The sequence below is a fragment of the Hemicordylus capensis genome, chromosome 8 (assembly GCF_027244095.1).
Source record: "Hemicordylus capensis ecotype Gifberg chromosome 8, rHemCap1.1.pri, whole genome shotgun sequence".
In the NCBI taxonomy this organism is placed as follows: Eukaryota; Metazoa; Chordata; class Lepidosauria; order Squamata; family Cordylidae; genus Hemicordylus; species Hemicordylus capensis.
Window position 1 is genome coordinate 6,320,097 of NC_069664.1, and position 21,261 is coordinate 6,341,357.

At 45.8% G+C, this 21,261-nt stretch overlaps 1 protein-coding gene across 7 annotated transcripts in view; it reads left to right on the plus strand.

Moving 5' to 3' along the window:
* Positions 1 to 21,261, plus strand: part of ENTPD4 (ectonucleoside triphosphate diphosphohydrolase 4) — a 33,678-nt gene that overhangs the window by 4,917 nt on the left and 7,500 nt on the right. For 4 of the 7 annotated variants that reach the window (XR_008311014.1, XM_053269441.1, XM_053269446.1 and 1 more), the window contains exons 3-11: positions 2,294 to 2,404; positions 4,780 to 4,959; positions 5,668 to 5,873; positions 6,605 to 6,755; positions 6,850 to 6,953; positions 10,244 to 10,303; positions 12,269 to 12,423; positions 15,933 to 16,099; positions 18,628 to 18,952. Coding sequence is in view for 6 of the 7 variants with exons in the window: in XM_053269441.1 (XP_053125416.1) it covers positions 2,337 to 2,404; positions 4,780 to 4,959; positions 5,668 to 5,873; positions 6,605 to 6,755; positions 6,850 to 6,953; positions 10,244 to 10,303; positions 12,269 to 12,423; positions 15,933 to 16,099; positions 18,628 to 18,952 (1,416 nt within the window). In the remaining variant the exon portion in view is untranslated. Of the gene's footprint in view, positions 1 to 2,293; positions 2,409 to 4,779; positions 4,960 to 5,667; positions 5,874 to 6,604; positions 6,756 to 6,849; positions 6,954 to 10,243; positions 10,304 to 12,268; positions 12,424 to 15,932; positions 16,100 to 18,627; positions 18,953 to 21,261 lie in introns of all 7 variants that reach the window. The other 3 variants (XM_053269444.1, XM_053269445.1, XM_053269443.1) reach the window with 3 other exon arrangements.

Sequence of the window (21,261 nt, forward strand, 5' to 3'; positions counted from 1 at the left end):
TCAATTCAAAAGGTCCCAGATTCAATCACCAGCCTCTCCAGTTAAATGGCCTCAGGTAACAGGGTATGAAAAGACCTCCCCTGCCTGATATTGTGCATAGGAGCCCTTACCATTCAAGAGTAGACAGCACTGGGCCAATAGCCTAGCTTGATATAAGACAACATCATATGTTGTGTTTGTGTGTGAGATTTTGAGAGAGAGAGAGAGAGTAAAAGGAGGGCCTGTATATTTTAAGAATGAGGGCTCAACGTTTTTGCTCACCATGGGAAATGTGCCCCCTGCTGCTGTCACATTCTCCCTGCCCTTCCTCCTTACTTCAACGCTTCAATGGGGTTGGGGATTGTTCCCATAGTTGTGCTGATCTTCCTCACCCTCTATCTACCCAGCTCTAAGGTTGGCCGGGGGTGGGGGTGGGGGTGGGTCTGGTCATTTGGCTGCAGTTGCTGCGGCCAAACAGACCAATCCCCTGCCACCCTTCTCCAGCTCTGGAGCAAGAACGCATGGCAGAGCCTTGTTTGGTCCCTGTGCTTGGAAGGCACCTGGAGCACCTGGCAATCACAGCAGCTATTCCTACCAATGCCCACCCCCCTTTTCAGCTCCCAAGTTAGAGAGGAGGGCCAGGAACAATCCTCCGAGCTTCAAGACTCCTTCTGAGGGTCCTGGGGGCTCCATGGAGCCATCTATGCAGTCACCCATCCAAATGCAATATTTGATGGGTGGCTGCATGGGAGCGCTGTAAGATGTTCCCCTTAGAGGATGGGGCCGTAGCTTAGTGGTCGAGCGTCTGCTTGGCAGGCAGAAGGTCCCAGGTGGACTCGCTGGCAGCATCTCCAGGTCAGGCAGGGAGACTCCTACCTGAAGGAGAGCCACTGCCAGTCAATGTAGACAATTCTGAGCAAGATGAAGCCATGGCAGCTTCTTGTTTTCCCTCCTTATTACAGGTTGAGTATCCCTTATCCAGACATCCGGAATGCTCCGAAATCCGTACACCATGCTGTAACCAAACAAAAAAACACAAAATGCCCCGGCTCACTCGTTCGCAGATTCCTGATTTTGCTACTTTTAAACATGCAGTCAAAACTTACTTATTTCAGAAGGCTGCTAGTGACAGGGGTTTTGTCTATAATTCTCTCTAGTTGTGGCTCTGTTTTTATTGTGAAGCTTTTTAATGTTTTTGATGCAAATATTCCAAAATCCGGAACACTTCTGGTCCCAAGCAGTCCGGATAAGGGATACTCAACCTGTAGTGAAAACAACCTTTCTCTTACATATGAAAAAGTACAAGGATGCCACTGGGATGAGGGCTTAGCTTGCCCCCAGTGTCTGAAACAAGGGTTGAGCCCCTTCTCAGCTATGTCCCAGACGGAGGCTATTGGTCAGGGTAGAGCAGGGCTGCAAAACGTTGGCCCTCCAGCTGTTTTGGGACTTCAGCTTCCATCATCTCCAGCCACAAGGGCCAGTAGCCAGGGATGATGGGAGTTGTAGTCCAACATCTGTAGGAGGGCCAGAACTGTGCAGCCCTGGGTTAGAGTTTGATGGAATCTTGATGTATATTGATGTATATTTCCACTGAAGAATAATTTATTATTTGGAAGATGTTGAAGATATGGGAATTTCAGCAATAAAGCTGTTAGAGTTCTCCGTTCTATAGAACCACCCTGAGCCTCTTGGAAGGGCGGTATAAAAATTTAAATAAATAAATTTCTTCCCTTTTCTAGCTGGATGTGTTATACTTTGCTGTACACAAGCACACAGGGCCCATGTTTTCCTATTGAAGGCAGCTGCTGAAACAACATTTTTGCAGAATAAGGGCCTTCAGCTTGAGGGCACTGTTCCTGCCATGCTTCAAGGGAACAATTTCATTCTCATTGATTCAAGTCCTGCTGTCAGAATGGGGGACTAACTTGCTAATAAGATTTGAAATTTATTTTGAGCAGTAAAGCCTTCATTGCATTTCTTTGTAGTTTCCCAGACTATGGGAAACACCTATATCGGGCAGCAGGGATATAGGAAGATGCTGAAAGGCATCATCTCATACTGCGCAGGGGAGGAGGCAATAGTAAACCCCTCCCGTACCAAAGACAACAACTCTGTGGTTGCCAGGAGTCGACACCAACTTGACGGCACAACTTTACTTTACACCACCCTGAGCTCTTTGAAAGAAGGGTAGGATATAAAAGTGTGGTGGCTGTTTGTGACTACTAGTCATGACTTGTTATATTGAATTGATTTCTTTGCATATCAAATATTGTTGAGTCTGAGTGAGGAAGATAATGCCATGTTATCTTTTCAGTTCCTCTTTGTACCATGGGCTCTAAGGATGATGCCCGTGCCTTATGAATCTGTGCCCTCTGGCTGAACCCAGAAGTCTAGCTCATTCTGCAGCCTGCTTGTCCCGAAATGGGTAGGTGAGTATCTGAGTGGTGACTAAGATGGGTCGGGATCGAGCGGACCTTGAGGTCTGCTTGGCTTTGAACCTTAGTAGCCGAATTGGGAGACCACCTCTGCTGCTCTTATCAGTACCATGCAACTGGAGAGACAAACACCTCCTATTGTTCAGGCTAACAGCTACAAACTGTATGATAGCTGAATGCTGAGCTATGCAAGAATTGGTAATAAAATACAAAAGGTGTCATTTATGCTCCAAGCAGATGCTTCAAAACACAATATTGCATCATGAAGGTATAGTGTTTAAGTATTAACAGTGGGGCTGGATAGTAGAGATTTTATCTGTATTCTTGCAGGATAGGTATAGATTATGTTAAGTAATTGTGCCTCTGAATATTTTAGATGCCACGGTTAAATTTCTAGTCACCATGTTTCCTGGCACCTGGGAATTGTAAACCCTGTTATACAAGTGTGGGGTTTTTTTAATGCTTTGTGAAGGTTTTCTCAAGGATGGTCAGCTGACTTAAGATATCTGACTGAACAGATTGTTGTGCACTACAATCCTATGCATGTTTACTCAGAAATAAGTTTCACTGTGTTCAGTATTATTTACTTCCATGTACAGGTGAAACTCGGAAAATTAGAATATCGTGCAAAAGTCCATTAATTTCAGTAATGCAAATTAAAAGGTGAAACTGATATATGAGACAGATGCATTACATGCAAAGCGAGATAAGTCAAGCCTTAATTTGTTATAATTGTGATGATCATGGCGTACCGCTCATGAAAACCCCAAATCCACAATCTCAGAAAATTAGAATATTACATGGAACCAAGAAGACAAGGATTGAAGAATAGAACAATATCGGACCTCTGAAAAGTATACAGTGTACTGTGCTTGATTGGCCAGCAAACTCGCCTGACCTGACCCCGTAGAGAATCTATGGGGCATTGCCAAGAGAAGGATGAGAGACATGAGACCAAACAATGCAGAATTGCTGAAGGCCGCTAATGAAGCATCCTGGTCTTCCATAATACCTCATCAGTGCCACAGGCTGATAGCATCCATGCCACGCCGCATTGAGGCAGTAATTGCTGCAAAAGGGGCCCAAACCACGTACTGAATACATATATATGCTTATACTTTTCAGAGGTCCGATATTGTTCTATTCTACAATCCTTGTCTTCTTGGTTCCATGTAATATTCTAATTTTCTGAGATTGTGGATTTGGGGTTTTCATGAGCTGTACGCCATGATCATCACAATTATAACAAATTAAGGCTTGACATCTCGCTTTGCATGTAATGCATCTGTCTCATATATCAGTTTCACCTTTTAATTTGCATTACTGAAATTAATGGACTTTTGCACGATATTCTAATTTTCCGAGTTTCACCTGTAAGTGTGCATAGGACTGCAACCTAAATTTGTCTTTGAGAAAAAGCAGTACTTCAGAAGAAAAGCCTGATTATTTGGGGGCTTCTTTTTAGCTGATCAAAATATTTAAATGTGTTTCATCAATTAATTGACTAACTATTCTAGCCCTGATTAATTAGTAACTAGCAGTGCTTTAATGGAAAAGCCTGATTAATTGGGGGCACTTTTTTAGTTGATCAGAATATTTTAAATGCATTTATCTCATCAATTAATTGACTAAATGCTCTTGTCCTAATTATCTCAGTGAACCTTATGCAGGCTTGTAGCTTAATACAATCATTCCGATATTGTAGACATGGTGGGGAGCAGTATTCCCTCTAACAGGGACTCCCAGATGTTGTTGACTACATCTCCCAGAATCCCAGATAGGTGGGATAACATTTGGGGAGGAGAGCTGGTCTTGTGGTAGCAAGTATGAATTGTCCCCTTTGATAAGCAGGGTCTATCTCAGGGTTCCCTCTAAGGTGTGCGCACATGCATGCGCTCACAAGTGTTTTTATGTCTGCTCAGTTAATTTTAGATCCCACTCAGGTTGAATCAGGAAGGCCCCAATCTGAATGCACGTGTGCACACACACTGCCTGGATATTGCTGTCCGGAACAAAACTCATTCCGCCCACAGATGGAAAAAAACTTAGCTCACTGGTCCACCTTGGTTTGCGTTTGGAGGGGTGACTACATGTGAGCACTGCAAGCTGTTTCCCTTTGGGGATGGGTCCATAGCTCAGTGGAAGAGCATGTGCAGTTCCCAGGTTCACCCCTTCCTGGAACTTTGGACAGCCAGCGCCAGTCAGTGTGGACAATACCGAACTTGATGGAGCAGTGATCTCACTTGCTATGTTCCTGTGAATCTTGGCTCACACTCTCAGCCACTAACTACAGTATACCATGGATCTTTGGCACGCCAGAGTAAAATAGCATCACAGGTGGGTCTGTTTTTGTATATGATTTCAGAATCAGCATCTCCTGTTTGCTTCCTGCTTCCTGGCACTTCAGCATTTCCCCCGTTGGGTGTCCTCGGATATTGAACACCACGTTACGGCAGATTGTTGTTGTTGGGTTACTTGCTGCTGTGTTTGTCTTGCTTTACTACTCTGTTGTAAAATACAGCTACAAGGATAGAAGATTGCACAGGTAAGAAGTCAATCTATAGAACACAACATGTATTCTAAAGGGTTTATTCTCACAGTTGAAAACTGTTCTGCTCAATGATTCTGATTCTGACGAAAACAGAAAGCATGGGTATTTGAGACTTTGATGTGCTTCTACACCCTAGTAAATTGAGTGGGATTTGTAGCTCTAGCGCATGCACATTTGCTGATGATTCAGTCCCAGTGAGTTCTCTGGAATGTCCCGTAACAAAGCCCTTGCACTCACAGAGTACAAAGCTTCTTTGGTTTGCAACTCCCCTCGGTTTATGTTTAGCAGAAAGTTGCAACCAAAACCTTGAACGCTGTGCAGAGCAGAGACAGCTTTGCAGTAGCTGGCTGGACCCTTCCTCTGAGAGTAGTTGTGTCCCAGGCAAATCTAGCTCAAGTGAAGGAGGAGTCAGTCTGCCTGCTTGGTAGAATCTGGAAACTCCACGTGTCGTCATCCTTTACTCCTGGAGTAGGCCACAAGGATCTGCTAGTGCAGGGCTAGTTAGCTTCTTTATTATGTAACTTCTCTCTTCCCTCCCCACTTTTCAAATTCAACCCCTTACCCCTTTGGTAAAATAAACCACTTTTTGAATTTGTAACTGCTGGTCTTTGTTCCATGTGCCTAATCCTGGAACTAGCCATCCCACCCTGTCAGGAGGGCTGTTCCATACGCTCCCATCAGCACTGCCCCTGTTTCTTCTAGGTACCTTGCTCGAGTAACTGACACGGAAGCCACAGATACCAACAACCCCAATCTGAACTATGGCATCATGGTGGACTGCGGTAGCAGTGGGTCTCGGATCTTCGTGTACTGTTGGCCAAGACACAATGGCAACCCCCACGATTTACTTGACATCAAGCAAATGAGAGACAGAAGCAGAAAACCAGTGGTTATGAAAATTAAGCCAGGTACTGTATATTGGGAAGACCAGCTGTAAAATGTTTTGCTAGCTAGTCAGCAACCTCACCTAAAACTCTTTATCACAAGGAGTAGGGGGTGATGGTGGTGGCAGTTACAAGATGCAAGATGATTTCTGAAATCTGCTCAGTGTCTTGACTGATTCCTATCTGAATAATTGTGAGCTAGTGATACCTTTTTGCGGGGCAATGAACTTTATTAAAAATGTTTGTTTTTTAAATGAAACTGCTCACTTTGGTAGTAAAACGTTGCTCAAATGGGTTATACTCTGTAGTAGACCTTAAGTGGCACAGCAGGGAAATGCTTGACTAACAAGCAGAAGGTTGCCAGTTTGAATCCCCGCTGGTACTATATCGGGCAGCAGCGATATAGGAAGATGCTGATAGGCATCATCTCCTACTGCATGGGAGGAGGCAATGGCAAATCCCTCCTGTATTCTACCAAAGAAAACCACAGGGCTCTGTGGGCGCCAGGAGTCAAAATGGGCTTGATGGCACACTTTACCTTTAGATCATTATGCACATGCAATATTTATTAAATACATATTTCATCCTGGGTTGGATTGTTTTGTTGAATGTTGCCTAAGAAGGCCACAGTAAACAATCATGTTATGTTTAGCATTTTAAACAAATGAAAACCTTTTACGAAAACAAGCAGTGGTCTCTTGGAATTGTGAATCACACACTCCCTACTATATGTGTTTATCCTTGTTGCTCTCTAGGCATTTCAGAATTTGCGACCTCTCCCGAAAAAGTCAGTGACTATATTTTCCCACTGTTGAACTTTGCTGCGGGACACGTGCCCCGTGCAAAACACAAGGAAACTCCTCTCTACATTCTCTGTACAGCAGGAATGCGGATCCTACCAGAGAGGTGATTGAGTGTCTTATTTCTGTTGAAATTCAGTCTGGAGAATTGAGTGTGATGAATGACTTGACTTAAGTTTAAACTATTTGGAATCTTGCAGCCAGCAAAAAGCAATACTAGAAGATCTGCTTACTGATATCCCCGTGCATTTTGATTTTCTGTTTTCGGATTCGCATGCTGAGGTTATCTCAGGAAAGCAGGAAGGTAAGGAAATGCATGTGAGAGAGTTTGAGCAGATAATCAGTAGACAGATGGCCTGGGGTTGTCCTGGGTCCAGGGTTCTCCTCTCACCCCCGGTGGGGACAAACAGACAAGGGTTACAAGGAAGAGAATTAGAGGAGACGGTGTGACATACAGGAGGAGGAAAACAGAGCAGCGACACCTCCCTGGCTGGAATCCCTAAATGCTTAGTTACCCCTTGCAGTTTTGCGGCAGAACTTACAGTCACACACTCCAGCACCTGGGGAACCTTCCAGGTCCCCATAATTTCATAAGGAACAAAACCGGACAAATCCCTCTGTTAGAAATTTTCTTTGGTATGCATTGGGTGCAGGGAATTGCTGGGGGTTGCACTAGAGGAGCTGAGAGGACTGTGGTTGGTTTTGGGGTTCCCCTTTGGGAAGGAGAATGAACTGAGGGCGAGACACCTTCCCTGTGCTTGGAAGGGGTTCCCAACCTTAGGTCCCTAGAAGTTGCTGGACTACAACTCCCATAATCCCCAACCAAAGGCCATTGGGGCTGGCAGAGGTGTAACTAGGGAAAACGGCGCCTAGGGCAAGCACTGAAATTGCCCCCCCCCGCCCCCCCAGCTTCACAAGATTGTTGTGAAAGAGAAACTCAAGTATGTAGTACACCGCTCTGGACTCCTTGGAGGAAGAGCGGGATATAAATGTAATAATAATAATAACAACTTTCTTAGACTGTGAGCCCTTTGGGGGCAGAGCACCAACTTTTTTGCAAACTGCTTTGAGAAATATTTTTTTTTGTTGGAGAAAAAAAAAAGAAATACATAGCTATATCAGAGAGTGACTGATCCACTGAACTTCATATGTTCAGGGATTTGAACCCGGTTTTCTCCCTAGAGTTGCCATTTTTTTAACTGACCCCTGCTCCTCTGCCTTTAGCAAACAGCTTGATCCGTGGACAGCAGCATTTAGCTCTATGTCCCAAGGAGTTTCACTGAAACTAAGCTGCACGCTTGAATGCACTTAGTGCAATCTGATGTGTGCTTACTCAGAAGGAAGCCCTATCAAACTCAGTGGCACTCACCCTCCAGTCACTGTGCTTAAGATTGCATGCACAAGGTCTCAATGTCAAACATACAAACCATTTGCTTGCACGAGGACACAAACACACCCGGGACGAGGGACCCGCACTCGCCCCCGCCCCAATCAGTCGCCCTCCCCACTCTGCATGGCGTCCACACGCGATCTGTGTTTGGCCAGACCCTTCTGCCCCCCGCCCTTTTCTCTCTCTCTCGCCCCTCCTCGTACGTACCTTCTGATCCACGATGGAGCACGCCAGTTGCTTGACGCGGGTGAGATCCGAGGATGCGGGCAGCAGCACGAACTCCGGGTCAGGCTGATCTGGATCTGGAAAGAGACGCTGTGGCAGGGCAACCCGGCGAGGAGAGCGTATGATGGCGGAGCCGGCTCCGGGGCAGTGGCAGCGGCCCCGGGGGATGTTGGGGATGGAGAAGCGGTGCCGCTGCTGCTGCTGCCTCCACCCGGTGGGGAAGAAGCCATCGCGACGGGGCCCAAGTCGCCACCGCCCTCGCCCCTCTCTGCCCCTCAGCCAGGGGAGGCCCTCACATGGACGGAGGAGTCTGGAGTGCCCTGCCTGCCCGGCACGCCTCCGGGGGTCCCCACGGGTGTCTCCAAAGGCGTGCCAGAGGCCAACCCCGACGGCAGCGGTGCGCGGCTCTCTGGCCCCAACAAACTTTTCTCCCCTCTCCTTTCCCTGAGAAGGAAGTCAGTTGAGTGACAAGTGGCGGAGCCAATCGCGGGCGGCGGCGGTGAAGTCACAACACCCCGCCTGCCGCTCCGGAGTGGATCCGGAACGACCTGTGCGCCAACAGTGGAAACCCCCCCCCCCGCTTTCCCGCCAGCGCCCCAGAGTGGGGCTAGCAAGGCTGGGCAGAGGACGAGAATAAGAGATCACACACACACACCTATTGTTTGTCCTCCTTGGAGTGCTTGTCCACTACTTCCTCCACTCCGCAGTCCGCAGTCCCGACACACCGCGCGCAAGACAAAGTCAGTGCATGTGCAGGCAGCGAGCTCCCAGGCCAGACACGCATGCGCGGCGTGTCCTCCTCCCGATGCATGCACGACTGGTGGCGGGGCGCGCCGGGGAGTGAGTGTCAGAGACTCGGACTATGACGAAGACGCCGCGGCACCCAGTGTCGGAGATGAGCAATGGGGGGCCCCGCCGGGAGGGGGGGAGGGGGACTGCTCCTTGTGGACTGCTGCGCAAAAAATAAAAATAAAAAAATTTCGGCAAAGGCAGGGGATCGGCGGGGGCACTTTTTGGCGCCCCCTGCCAAGTGGCGCCTAGGGCACGTGCCCTGCCTGCCCCCCCCCCATCGTTACGCCCCTGGGGGCTGGGGATTATGGGAGTTGAAGTCCGGTAACATCTGGGGACCCAAGGTTGAGAATCCCTGCTCTAGAACCATTCATCGATAGGATGTCTCATGCAGGTCCTCTGTGCTCCTTCCTGCAGCATCTTTTCAGTTGAATATTGTCATCATCCTTCCTCTGCTTATCTGCTCAAACTTAATTCTCCTCCCTCCACTTGCCACACACTTGATGCCCATTTACTTGTATCCTTTTGTTTGTAATCTCCCCCCCCCCAGCAGACTACTTTAACACTTACTTTCAGTCGGTGTGTGCCTTTCTTGCCCTCCCCCGCTGTTCCTACAACTCTCCTCACCCCTTTCTGCTGCCTCCTGCCTTATAGCTGTCATATGGCTCCATCCAGCAAACAATATACGGCTTTTCAACAGAAGTTCCCAAAGCGGTTTACACAGATATAAATAAAACGGCTCCCTATCCCCAAAGGGCTCACAATCTAAAAAAAAAAGTTAGATAGACAGCAGCAACAGCCACTGGAGGGATGCTGTGCTGAGGATGGATAGGGCCAGTTGCTCTCCCCCTGCTAAATAAGATCATCACCACTTTTAAAAGGTGCCTCTTTGCTCAGTTAGCAGGGGAACCTGCTGACTGAGCAAAGTTATTTTCAGATTTTTGTGGTGTAAAGATTAGGCCTCAATGTTTTTAAGAGAGTTAGTATTTTTTAGTCTTGAACATATCTTTGAGGCCTAAGAGCAATGGTCTAGGTCAACCAAATTCCTGGATTAAAAGGATATGCTTAATTTAAGGAGCGTGTGGTCTGAGCTTTTTATGTGCTGTCATTTCTGGTTGAAGTTCTGTTTTAAAAAGCTACTGCCCAGTAACCTTTGAAGTGATTAGAAATTTTCTGCTGAATTTATCTAGGCGTATATGCATGGATTGGCATCAACTTCGTCCTTGGAAGATTTGAGCACACCGATGATGGTAAGTATCTTACTAGCAAGTGATGCTTTGTATGGTCCACAGAAGTGAGAAATGCCAGACTGGTGGTCTGATGGACATTGCTCATGCACGGCCTTATTTAGAAGCGTGAAGATGGTTCAGCAGTAGTGCTTGGTGAATTGTGCAGAGCAGTTCATAATTAGATTTTGGAGGATTCCAAAACTCGGTGAGTTTTGTGGGATAGCTTTGTATCCTGGTTGAACATTTTGTGCAACAATGAAGAGGTTTTTCAACCTGTGATGTTGTCCTTTTAGGACATTGTCACTTGCACCTCAGTACCCTCAAGTATCCTGTACTTACCCTAAATGGTTTGAAATCTGGATGACAAGGTGCTTTGTGTAATTTTGTCCTTTGTAACCCAGGCAGCAATGGACTTTTCCTCCAGAGATACAAAGTTACTCTTAGCCCATTTTAATGACTGGGGTGACTTGCTGGTAATGTTATAAGCCTTCCCTAAGCCATTTTTCCTCCCCCTGAACTAAGAATTCTCAAACACGAAGGCATTTTTCATAGCATTGGGGCTACCCCACCCCACTCCCAATAATTTTAGTTGTTCTTTTCTGCATCTTTCCCAGCTCCATAATATCTCTTCCGAGATGAGCCAGACCAGAAACGTACAAGGTATTCTAAATGTGCCTGCTATAGATTTACCTGTGCTGGTGCCAGAGAGGAATCATGCAAGTTTGCTAGTTTGTCGAACCAGGTATAGGCTGCTGGAAGCACAGCCCCTTGAAAGGACCCGAGCTTACTGCTAGAATAAATGCAAAAGGTCACATGCTCAGCCTCTGGGATCTCTTATTAAAAGGATCAGGTAGCAAACGATGGCAAAAACTCCTGAGGCTCTGGAGTGCTACCCATCAGAGTAGAAAACACTGAACTAGATGGACCAGTGATCTGACTGTAGAAAACAGCTTCATGTAGACTGCCATTGTAATACCTGCTTCCTTATTTCCAATCCCTTTCCTAATATTTATTAAAATAAATAACACTTATTTTCTCGCACAGTACTCCAACTCTCCTATTATCTTTGCTGTCATTATGGCCGATATGCTCAATAATCAGTGTGCCCTCTGCTCAGAGAGAAAGTGCTTATAGCCAGGAACCCAAAGATGTAAGCTTAGCTCACCAGCCAGCCATGATGTGGGGTTGTTCGCAATCCCTTCTCTTCCCTTGGGTCCTTTCCTGGCACATGGGCAGAGGGCTTAGGAGAGACGTGGGTCTTCTGTCATCTGCACTAGGAGGTGGAGATGGTAAGGAACAGGGGGAGCCCTCTCCTACTGCTCAGGAAGGATTCCTGCTGTCTCTAACCTCAGAAATGGCAGTGGAAAGGAAACCTGTGGTATGGAGATCTGTGTGGTGCCGGAGGTCCTACTCACCAGAGGGTTGTGGACCTCCACCACTGGAGATCTGGCAAGCAGTGTTCTCTCTGATTTTTTTTCATCTGTATGCACAAATGAGTTTTGTCTAGGCAGTGTATGTGCACGTGCATTCAGAGTAGGACCTTCTTGATTCAAGCTGAGCAGGATCTAAAATTAACTGAGCGGCTGTAAAAAAAACTTGTGAGTGCACACACCTGTGCACATCTTAGAGCAGGCTTCCTCAAACTGCGGCCCTCCAGATGTTGCTGAACTACAACTCCCAGCATCCATAGACACAATTTTTTGTGGCTGGGTATGCTGGAAATTGTAGTTCAGCAGCATCTGAAGGGCCGCAGTTTGGGGAAGCCTGTCTTCGAGAGAACACTGCCGGGCAGGTGGATCCACCAGCAAAGAGATGCTTTGGGCAAGACCAAGTCAACCTGGGCAATGATGCCTTCTCGCAAACTGCAGTGAGGCTCACCTTGCAGGGCAGTTGTGGAGGCACAAGTGTGTTTTGGGTTCAAGGAGCCAGAAGCATTCACCCACACTGCCTTTCTCAGCCGCGGCTCCTTCACATTTTGTCTTTCAGAGGACGATGCAGTAGTGGAGGTGCATATTCCTGGCAGTGAAAACCAGGAAGCCATTGTCCGGAAACGGACTGTGGGTATCCTTGACATGGGTGGTGTGTCAACTCAAATAGCGTACGAAGTCCCTAAAACTGTAAGCTTTGCCTCTTCACAGCAGGTTATTATCTGTACAACTTTCCTTCTTTTCCTTTTGTTTTTTTCCAGTGTTTTAACCCATATCCATTGGTTTTCTTTTCTTTTGTGTATTCTGAGTCCTGTGCCTCGTTGCATGACATCCTCACCCCCGGGCAAGAGAAGAGGTGGACATGGGTGTCTCATCAGCTAAGCAATCCACATGTGTCTTATTCATTTCATCAGTTTAATACATTTTTTAAGAATTATGCTGGTACACAACCTTAAGTTATCCTTGCATTTAACCCTGCGTTTCGATTTTGCTGTTGCAGTTGTAACGCTTAAGATGTTTGGTGCTAAATTCATATATTGTTGTATAAATAATGGGGACCCGCTGGGGGCTTGTGTTCTTTTACAAGGCTTTAGGGCTGTCCTGACCATTGGCATTAGGGTGGGAGAAGCCCCCTACCCTAATTTGGGAGCCATATGCTCTCCTGATTAGTCATTCTGAGAATTCTACAAGGTAGTCAGAGGGGAGAATGCCCGTCTGTGAGCTGGTTCCGGAGGCAGGAGGCACAAGGAGTGCCTTCCCTCCACCCTCACTCGGGAGCTGGGTACGAGTAATGGGCTTGCTGCTGCCCCCTGCTTCTGCCCCCTGCTTCTCACATGCAAGCATTTCCCCCTCCTCCTCCCTGCCATGTAGAATCCTCACAATGGCCAGTTGGGAGCACGGATGGTTCCCAAATTAGGGTCAGGGGCTTCTCCTGCCCTAATGCCGATTGGGAGAACAGCCCTTTCATCAAACATTAGCCCAAGTGAGAGAAGGGAGGGATTCCAAATGACAGGATTGCAGGTGCTATGGGATCGTGCATGATGCTTTCTGTGCCTGTTCTGATTTTCAGATGAAACAACATGAATGATCTGCATTGCATAGGAAGCTGCCATCTACTGAGTCAGACCATTGGTCCATATAGCTCAGTATTGAGCGAACCCCTGCTAACTTGGCAAAGAGGCTCCTTTTAGTATGGTGATTCTCTTTATTTCGCAGGGGAGAGAGTAACTGGCTCTATCCATCCCCAGCACAATACCCCTCCAGTGACTGTTGCTGGTGTCTATCTTATGTTTCTGTTAGATTGTGAGCTGTTGGGGACAGGGAGCCATCTTTCTTTCTTTCTTATTTATTTATTTATTTATTTATTTCTCTGTGAAAACCACCCTGAGCCATTTTTGGAAGGGCGGTATAGAAATCGAATAAATGATAATAATAAATAAGTATCATCTTCACAGACTGGCAGCGGCTTCTCCAAGGTTGCAGGCAGGAGTCTCAATCAGCCCTATCTTGGAGATGCTGCCAAGGAGGGAACTTGGAACCTAGATGCTCTTCCCTGAGTGGCTGCATCCCCTAAGAGGAATATCTTATAGCAGGGTTTCTTAAGCTTGGGCCCCCAGATGTTGTTGGACTACAACTTCCATCATCCCCAGACATGGCCTTTGTGGCTGAGGATGATGGGAATTGTAGTCCCACAACATCTGGGGGCCCAAGGTTAGGAAACCTTGTCTTATATTGCTTACACGTCAAGTCTCCTATTCATATACAACCAGGGTGGACCCTGCTTAGCTAAGGGGACAAATCATGCTTGCTACCACAAGACCAGCTCACATATTTACTGGGTTTTAAACCATGGGAATGTCTTCACTGGATTCACTTTCAGTTCAGACTCCGGTTCCTTTTGGGTCAGTCTGTATAGACCAGGGATTCTCAACGTTGGGTCCCCAGATGTTATTGGACTTCAGCTCCCATAATTTCCCGCCAAAAGCCACTGGGCCTGGGGATTATGGGAGTTGAAGTCCAATAACATCTGGGGACCCAACATTGAGAATCCCTGGTATAGACAATACTGCTGTCAGTCTTTGTATGTAGACAATACTGGGCTAGATGGATCAATGGTCTGACTTGGTATATGGCAGCTACCTATGTTCCTATAATACAGGTATAACCTATATTTAACCTCTGTTTTAAGGGTTATATTCAGAGTCGTCTTCTGTTTGGGTAGATATGGTAGATAAGGGAACACTGGAATGCAGTTAGTGGGAAGGAATCGGGTAACACTGGAATGTCGATCTAGGACAGAGCATATCCTTTGCATGTAGGAAGTCTTGAGTTCAATTCCTCACTTACAAATGGTATCAGGCCGTGGGGCTGGAAGTACCCTGTCTGAATCCCTGGAGAGGTGCTGCCAACCAGAATAGACAGCACCAGTTCAATGATCCAGTGCTCTGTCTCGAGAGAAGACAGCTTCATATTAAAGTGACCGGGAACCCCAGAAGGAAACTAACGCAGGCATGGAATGGAAAAGCCTACCTGTGTTAGTCATTTGTGGCACAGAAACAGCCTTCTTTTTTTAAAAAAATCCCATTCTCATCCTGTTGATACAGATTTTCCTTCCTGCACCCCTGGAAGCAATTCTCATTTGCCATAGACAAGAGACTCTTTATAAACATGCAGGAGTTCTCCAGCGTGGGTCCCCAGATGTTACTGGACAGTAGTAACATCTGGTAACATCTGGTAGTAACACACCCATCAGCCAAAGGCCATTGGGGCTGGGGATGGTTGTTGATGTCCAGCAACATTTGAGGACCCACATTGGAGAATCCCTGCATTAATCAATATTGCACCCTAAGTGTCCATGGTGCTTTGCAGAGAAATATAGCCCACCCCCCAAAAAATGGTCCTTGCCTTGAGGACCTTACTCTCTAAACATCAATTGTAGCTATATATGCAGTTATACGGTGGCTGCTTGGCTGCATTGGCCTGAGAGGTTGCAAATTGTGTAGAGCTGGGGTACCTGCAGTACTGTAGGTGCAGATGCTTTCAGTGCTTAGGCTTCACATATAAATAGCTAGCAGGTGGGGCCTGTCATTGACCAGGCAAGGTCATTTTGCATGTATTACACTTCTAGGAAAGTTCAAGGAAGTAAATATATGTAAGCAAATTTTTAATTAATGGGGAAGGGAAAGAACAGTTTGAATTTTGTATGATTTCAACTTCAGACACTATTCATTTTACTGAATAATTGCTGTACGTAGTATTTGAATCATAGAAAATTTGAAGCTGAGAAAGATCTTCTGCTTCTCTTGGGGATGATGTCACTTTTGAATGCTTGATCTGATTATTGAGTGTTAAAAATCTGAGAGCAATAACAGTTCAAATATGATTGTTCAGAATTTCTTCTTAAAATACACAAATAATTAAACCTTTCCTTCAGCACATAGCAGGGTAAAAAGTAGTGCATTCAGCAAATTTAAGTGGCAGGATTGTTTATGCAAAATTGGGTGTCTGTAGGTAATCACAAAGTATGACTTTAGTTTGCACAAACAAATCCATAAACAAACAAGCAAACTCTGCAAAATATATAGTCGTTCCTTGCAGAGATGGCTGTTGTGTGAAGCTTTGAAAGCCACAGATCTGACATGGCTCCCTGATACTCGGAGCCATGCTGCTGAACCCCCACATAAAGCAGAGCTTGTTTGTGCCTCTTGTCCGGTGGCCTACAGGAGGAGGTGGCCAAGAACTTACTTGCAGAGTTTAACTTGGGATGCGACGCTCACCAAACCGAACATGTCTACCGAGTCTACGTAGCAACTTTCCTTGGCTTTGGTGGGAATGCTGCCCGGCAGAGATATGCAGACAGCATATTGACCAACACAGTATTTAGAAACAGGTAACCATCTATCCTTGGCTTTGCTTGGCTTTTGAAGTGAGCAGGACAAATGTATGTATGTTGTGCTCAAAGCGAAATATGGGATCCTGGGATCTAAATATGTCACCAAAAAGCCAAAAAAGGATCCCTCATAAAATAACCAATAGATTGAGAAATACCACAATAAGATAGAAATTACTATTGTGAAATGTATACCATATGAATCATATGCATAATATGCCAACAATAGATGCCACCACGATAGACATAATCATATAAATGTTAAAGTCAGCGGATTGCATATCATGAACAGAGCACATGTAGTCTATAACCAAATTGGTAGTAAAGACGTCCACATAGACAACGGTGAACCTTCGTTTCAAAAAGAACTCTTTGTCAAGTGATAGCTTTGCATATCTCTATACAAGGGCATTCTTGAGAAACAATCAGAACAGGCAACACAATACTGAGTATTTCTACAGCTCCACTCTTACTATAACAGGAATGGTTCTACCAAAATTGAGAAAACAACGAGTCTATTATCAAGAAATGTGAACACATTGATTTGTATCAACAATCAAGGGTTATGTCCATCATCACTTGACAAAGCGTTCTTTTCGAAACGGAGGTTCACCGGGCCACCGTAGTGTATTTGGACATGTTTATTTGGTTATAGACTACATGTGCTCTGTTGGTGATATGCAGTCCATGGACTCTATCATTTATATGATTATATCTATCATGGCATCTATTGTTGGTATATACCATTGTATTATGCATATTTAATTGATTCATATTGTATATATTTCACAATACACCAATTTCTGTCTTATTGTGGTATTTCTCAATCTATTGGTTACTTTATGAGGGATCCTTTTGGGGCTTTTTTGTCTATGTTGGGTATGTTGTGTTCGCCAGGGAACTGTCAGTGGCTTCAGCTACCTGGCAAGTGTGAGCTTGGTGGCAAGTTAGACAAAGCCCCCGATTATGCATCACATCTGTAGAGGAGGTGGGGAAGGACACTGAAAGAGGGCTTCTCAAGCAATAAAAAGCCCTCTCCTCCTACATGCAAATAACACCCAGTGTGAAGTGGGGACACCCAGCCACACACGGACACCATGATCATCATCATTTATTACGGTCCATGACCAGCCAGCAATCACAGTAATCACCAGTTACAGACAACATAACTTAAAATGCTCTGGTATTAAATAATAATACATAATACTAAACTACCAACCCACCAGCAGAGTAACACATGTACCATACATAACATAAGGGTTTACCATTTTTTTCCTGATGTTACAAGCAGTGGTGCAAAATTTGGCCCGCACAGTAGGTAATCTCGGCATCAGAGTCAGAAAAGAGAGAATTTACATAAAAGTCGTCCGACTGGCCTGGATAATGCAACAGAATTGTACCAATAAGAAGAGAGTGTATATCTCCATAAAATGCACAATACAATAATGCATGCCCCACTGACCCAATCACGCCTGAGCAGTAGTGGCAGAGCCGTTGGGAATACGGTGTACAGCGAAATCTACCCTCCAATACAGCCGAAGGTAACACATTTAAATAGTGAAGTAAAGGCATGGCGAAACTTAGGGAAAGTAAGTTTGTATAAGTAATTAGCCGGGGATACGGTTTGCCTGGGATTTCCTACAACCACACGGTGTATAGTTCACACACGGACACATGAATCAGGCCTTTGTGGTGTTGGGTGCTTCCACAGGGGCCTTGGTTCACAATGGATGCCATCCTCGTGCTGGAAGGAAGGGGCTCACACCACATTCCCATAGCCAAATGGATGAAGCAGAGCTAGGAGACTACAGTAGACGCTAGAATTCTTTTACGTCCCCTGATTTGATTATAGCTGCACTAAAGTGGTTTGAACTAAAGATGAAATGTGATACAGCCCTAGGTGGCGCTTTTTCTCCCCATATCTTGAATGATCTGGTGCTACCCTTCTAGCTGCTCTGATATAATTCCTTTTGTTCAGAGGGGTTTGGGGTTGTTTTTTGGATGACTCTAATGGAGATAAAATATTCTCCCTCTCTCACGCCAGAACTAGGGGTCATCCCATGAAACTGATTACGAGGAAATTTAGGACTATCAAAAGGAAGCACTTTTTCACGCAGTGCATCATTAATCAATGGAATTCTTTGTCACGGGATGTGGTGATGGCCACCAGCTTGGATGGTTTTAAGCAGGGCTTGGAAATATTCATGCAGGACAAGTCTATCAATGGCTACTATTCTTGATGGCTATAGACATCCCAGTATAGATTGTTGGAGGGCCCCACTTCTTCCTTCCTTCCATTGTGAAAACTGTCCATTTATCAACAAATGAACCCATCCCCTTATCCCATGACTGCTAAGTTTTACCCAAGAGCCTTTGATGAGGAACTCTCTCAAAAGCATTTTAAAAGTCCCAAGTGTACATGTCAACTGGATCATCTGGTGGGCCCCTGTGGGAAACCGGATGCTGGACTAAGTGGGCCTTGGGTTTGATCCAGTAGGGCTCTTCTGACGTTCTTATCTTATTTGCAGGCTTCTAGGTAAGCAAACCGGCATGACCTCTGAAACCCCCTATCTAGATCCTTGCCTGCCTCTAGACGTTCAGGACGAAATCCTGCAGAATGGCCAGACGATGTACCTTCGAGGGACAGGAGATTTTCACCTGTGCCGGGAAGTCATTCAGCCTTTCATGAATAAGACCAATGAAACTCAGACGTCCCTGAATGGCGTTTATCAGCCACCAGTGCACTTTGAGAACAGTGAGTTCTACGGGTTCTCGGAGTTCTACTACTGTACCGAAGACGTATTGCGCATGGGAGGAGACTACAGTGCTGCTAAGTTCATTAAAGCTGCAAAGGTAAAAAAAAGCTCGCTCCGCTTTTGTTTGGCGTAGTGGTTTGATGTGGAGTGGGGAAATCCCGGTTCGGATCCCCCATTCATTGATGAAACTCGCTGGGTGACCCTGGGCCAGTCACAGACTCCCAGCCTAATCTGCTTCACAGAGTTGTTGTGAGGATAAAGTGTCCAGAAACTCTAGCTAGTCCAAAATACAGTAGTTAGCAAGTCAGGTGCTATTAAGACATATTGCGTGGTGTTATACTGTTGTTTCTACAGGGACATTCGTTATGAATTAATAGTGCCCCTCCTAGAAAATTATTTGGGATGTGCATGGAACCGTGGAGTCGTGGTCCGGTGCCGGCAGGGGTCTCCCTTTAAAGGCAGGGGGGTTGCACTTACCCCTCCCTCCGCTTTCCCCCCACCAGCGTTCCCTTTTTTTGAAATGATTTTGGGGCGGCAGCGTTCCTCCCTGCTGCCCCTGCCCCCATTGTTAGCGGGAAATACCGGAAGTAACAAGCGTGTGTGCGCGTGCCTCACACACCGTGTGCACACATCATGCACGCAACTAACAACGGGGGCAGGGAAGGCAGGGAGGAACGCTGCCACCCCAAAATCGTTTCAAAAAAAGGGAGCACCGGCGGGGGGAAGCAGTGGGAAGTGTACGTGCGACACCCCCCGCCAGCACCGGACCGCCGGTTTGAAAGCCTCTAACATGGCCTCCGGACCAGTTCGTGCACATCCATACAAATTACCCTGGCTGCCTGGATGAATTCTATGTTCGCTATCTCTTATCTGATACTGATGACAAAATTACTTACGCAGTCGATAAGTTTTGTCTTGTTGCCATTAGAATTCGAAGTAAGAGTGTATCTGTATAGTTAGATTTTATAAGGTTCACGGATACCTGGATTTAGTTTCTTTCTGTTTGAGCTGTATGTATATACTTTTCTGGTTAGCGACCATAAATAGACAGACAGAACTGTTGTTAGCCTGTTGTGGGGAGCACAGACTAGAGATTGGGTGAGTCCTTTGCTCTGTTGTCTTCACTGGCTCCCAATTCCTTTCCAGCACAATTCATAGGAACATAGGAAGCTGCCTTATACCAAGTCAGACCATGGGTCCATCTAACTCAGTGTGGTCTACACTGAGTTACCAACCTCCCCAAGGTTTCAGGCAGGAGTCTCTCCCAGTCCTACTGGAGAGTTTCCAGGGAGTGAACCTGGAACCCTCTGCATGGAAAGCAAATGCTCTACGATGGAGCTACAGCCCCCTCCCACTGTTTCACAGCAGACAGTGCTCACCACTGTTCCCTCTAATGGGTTCCCAGATGTTGTTGACGACAGCTCCCAGAATCCACAGCTGCACTGGCCTTTGGCTGGGGATTCTGGGAGTGGTGGTCAGCAACATCTGGGAATCCCTGTTAGAGGGTACACTGATGTGCAACTATAGTCACCCTTAAAAGGAAAGAAGTTAGCAGTGCTGGTTGTAACTTCTTCTGAAAGCCTAAGTCATGTGAGGTCATGGCATTTGAGGGGTCCCCTTCTCCCATGGGTGGAGGGGGGCAGGTCACTGCTCCAGCAGCCCAGAACAGGGCCTTTTTGGCAGTGATGCCTAGTCTCTGGAACTCTCTCCCCATAGAGGTTCATTAGGCCCTCTTCCTGGATGTCTGTTATCATACATCCAGGAAGTGTGTATGACAACATATATCCAGGAAGAGGGTAGGTATGTTGTTTTTTGTAAACCGCCTAGGGCCTTTGGAGTCAGGTGGTATATATTTATTTATTATTTATTGATTGATTTGATTTTTATCTTCCAAAATGGCTCCGGGCGGTTTACAATTAAAACAAACCATTAAAACAGTAAAAAGCTAAAACAAAAATTAAAAACAATATAACAACAATTAACAATTTAAAAATATTCTATTAAAACAACAATTAAACTGTCATAATAATTAAAAACCCTGAAACCGGGATAAAATATTAAAACTGATTTAAAAACCCTGGAAAGCCAGGGTTTGTTTGTTTATTTAATATAAATTAAATAAATAAATAAATAAAATATAATACAGTCAAGAACTTTTAATTCAAACAAGCTTTTGCCTGTTGATATGGCGGCTGTTCTGATTATTCTTTGCTGCTGTTGTTGCGTGCATCTCTTATATGAAACTGGATTCTCTGTTCGTGAATAAGGGCATCCATAGGGGGTTATCGCCACCCACTAAGCTCTACAGGAGAGGACCATTGAAATGAGGCAAACCTTTAAGAGCCTCATGAGAGGAGACCCCTCCAGTGTTCCCTGTAAGACGGATTCCCAGAGGTTGTTGACTAC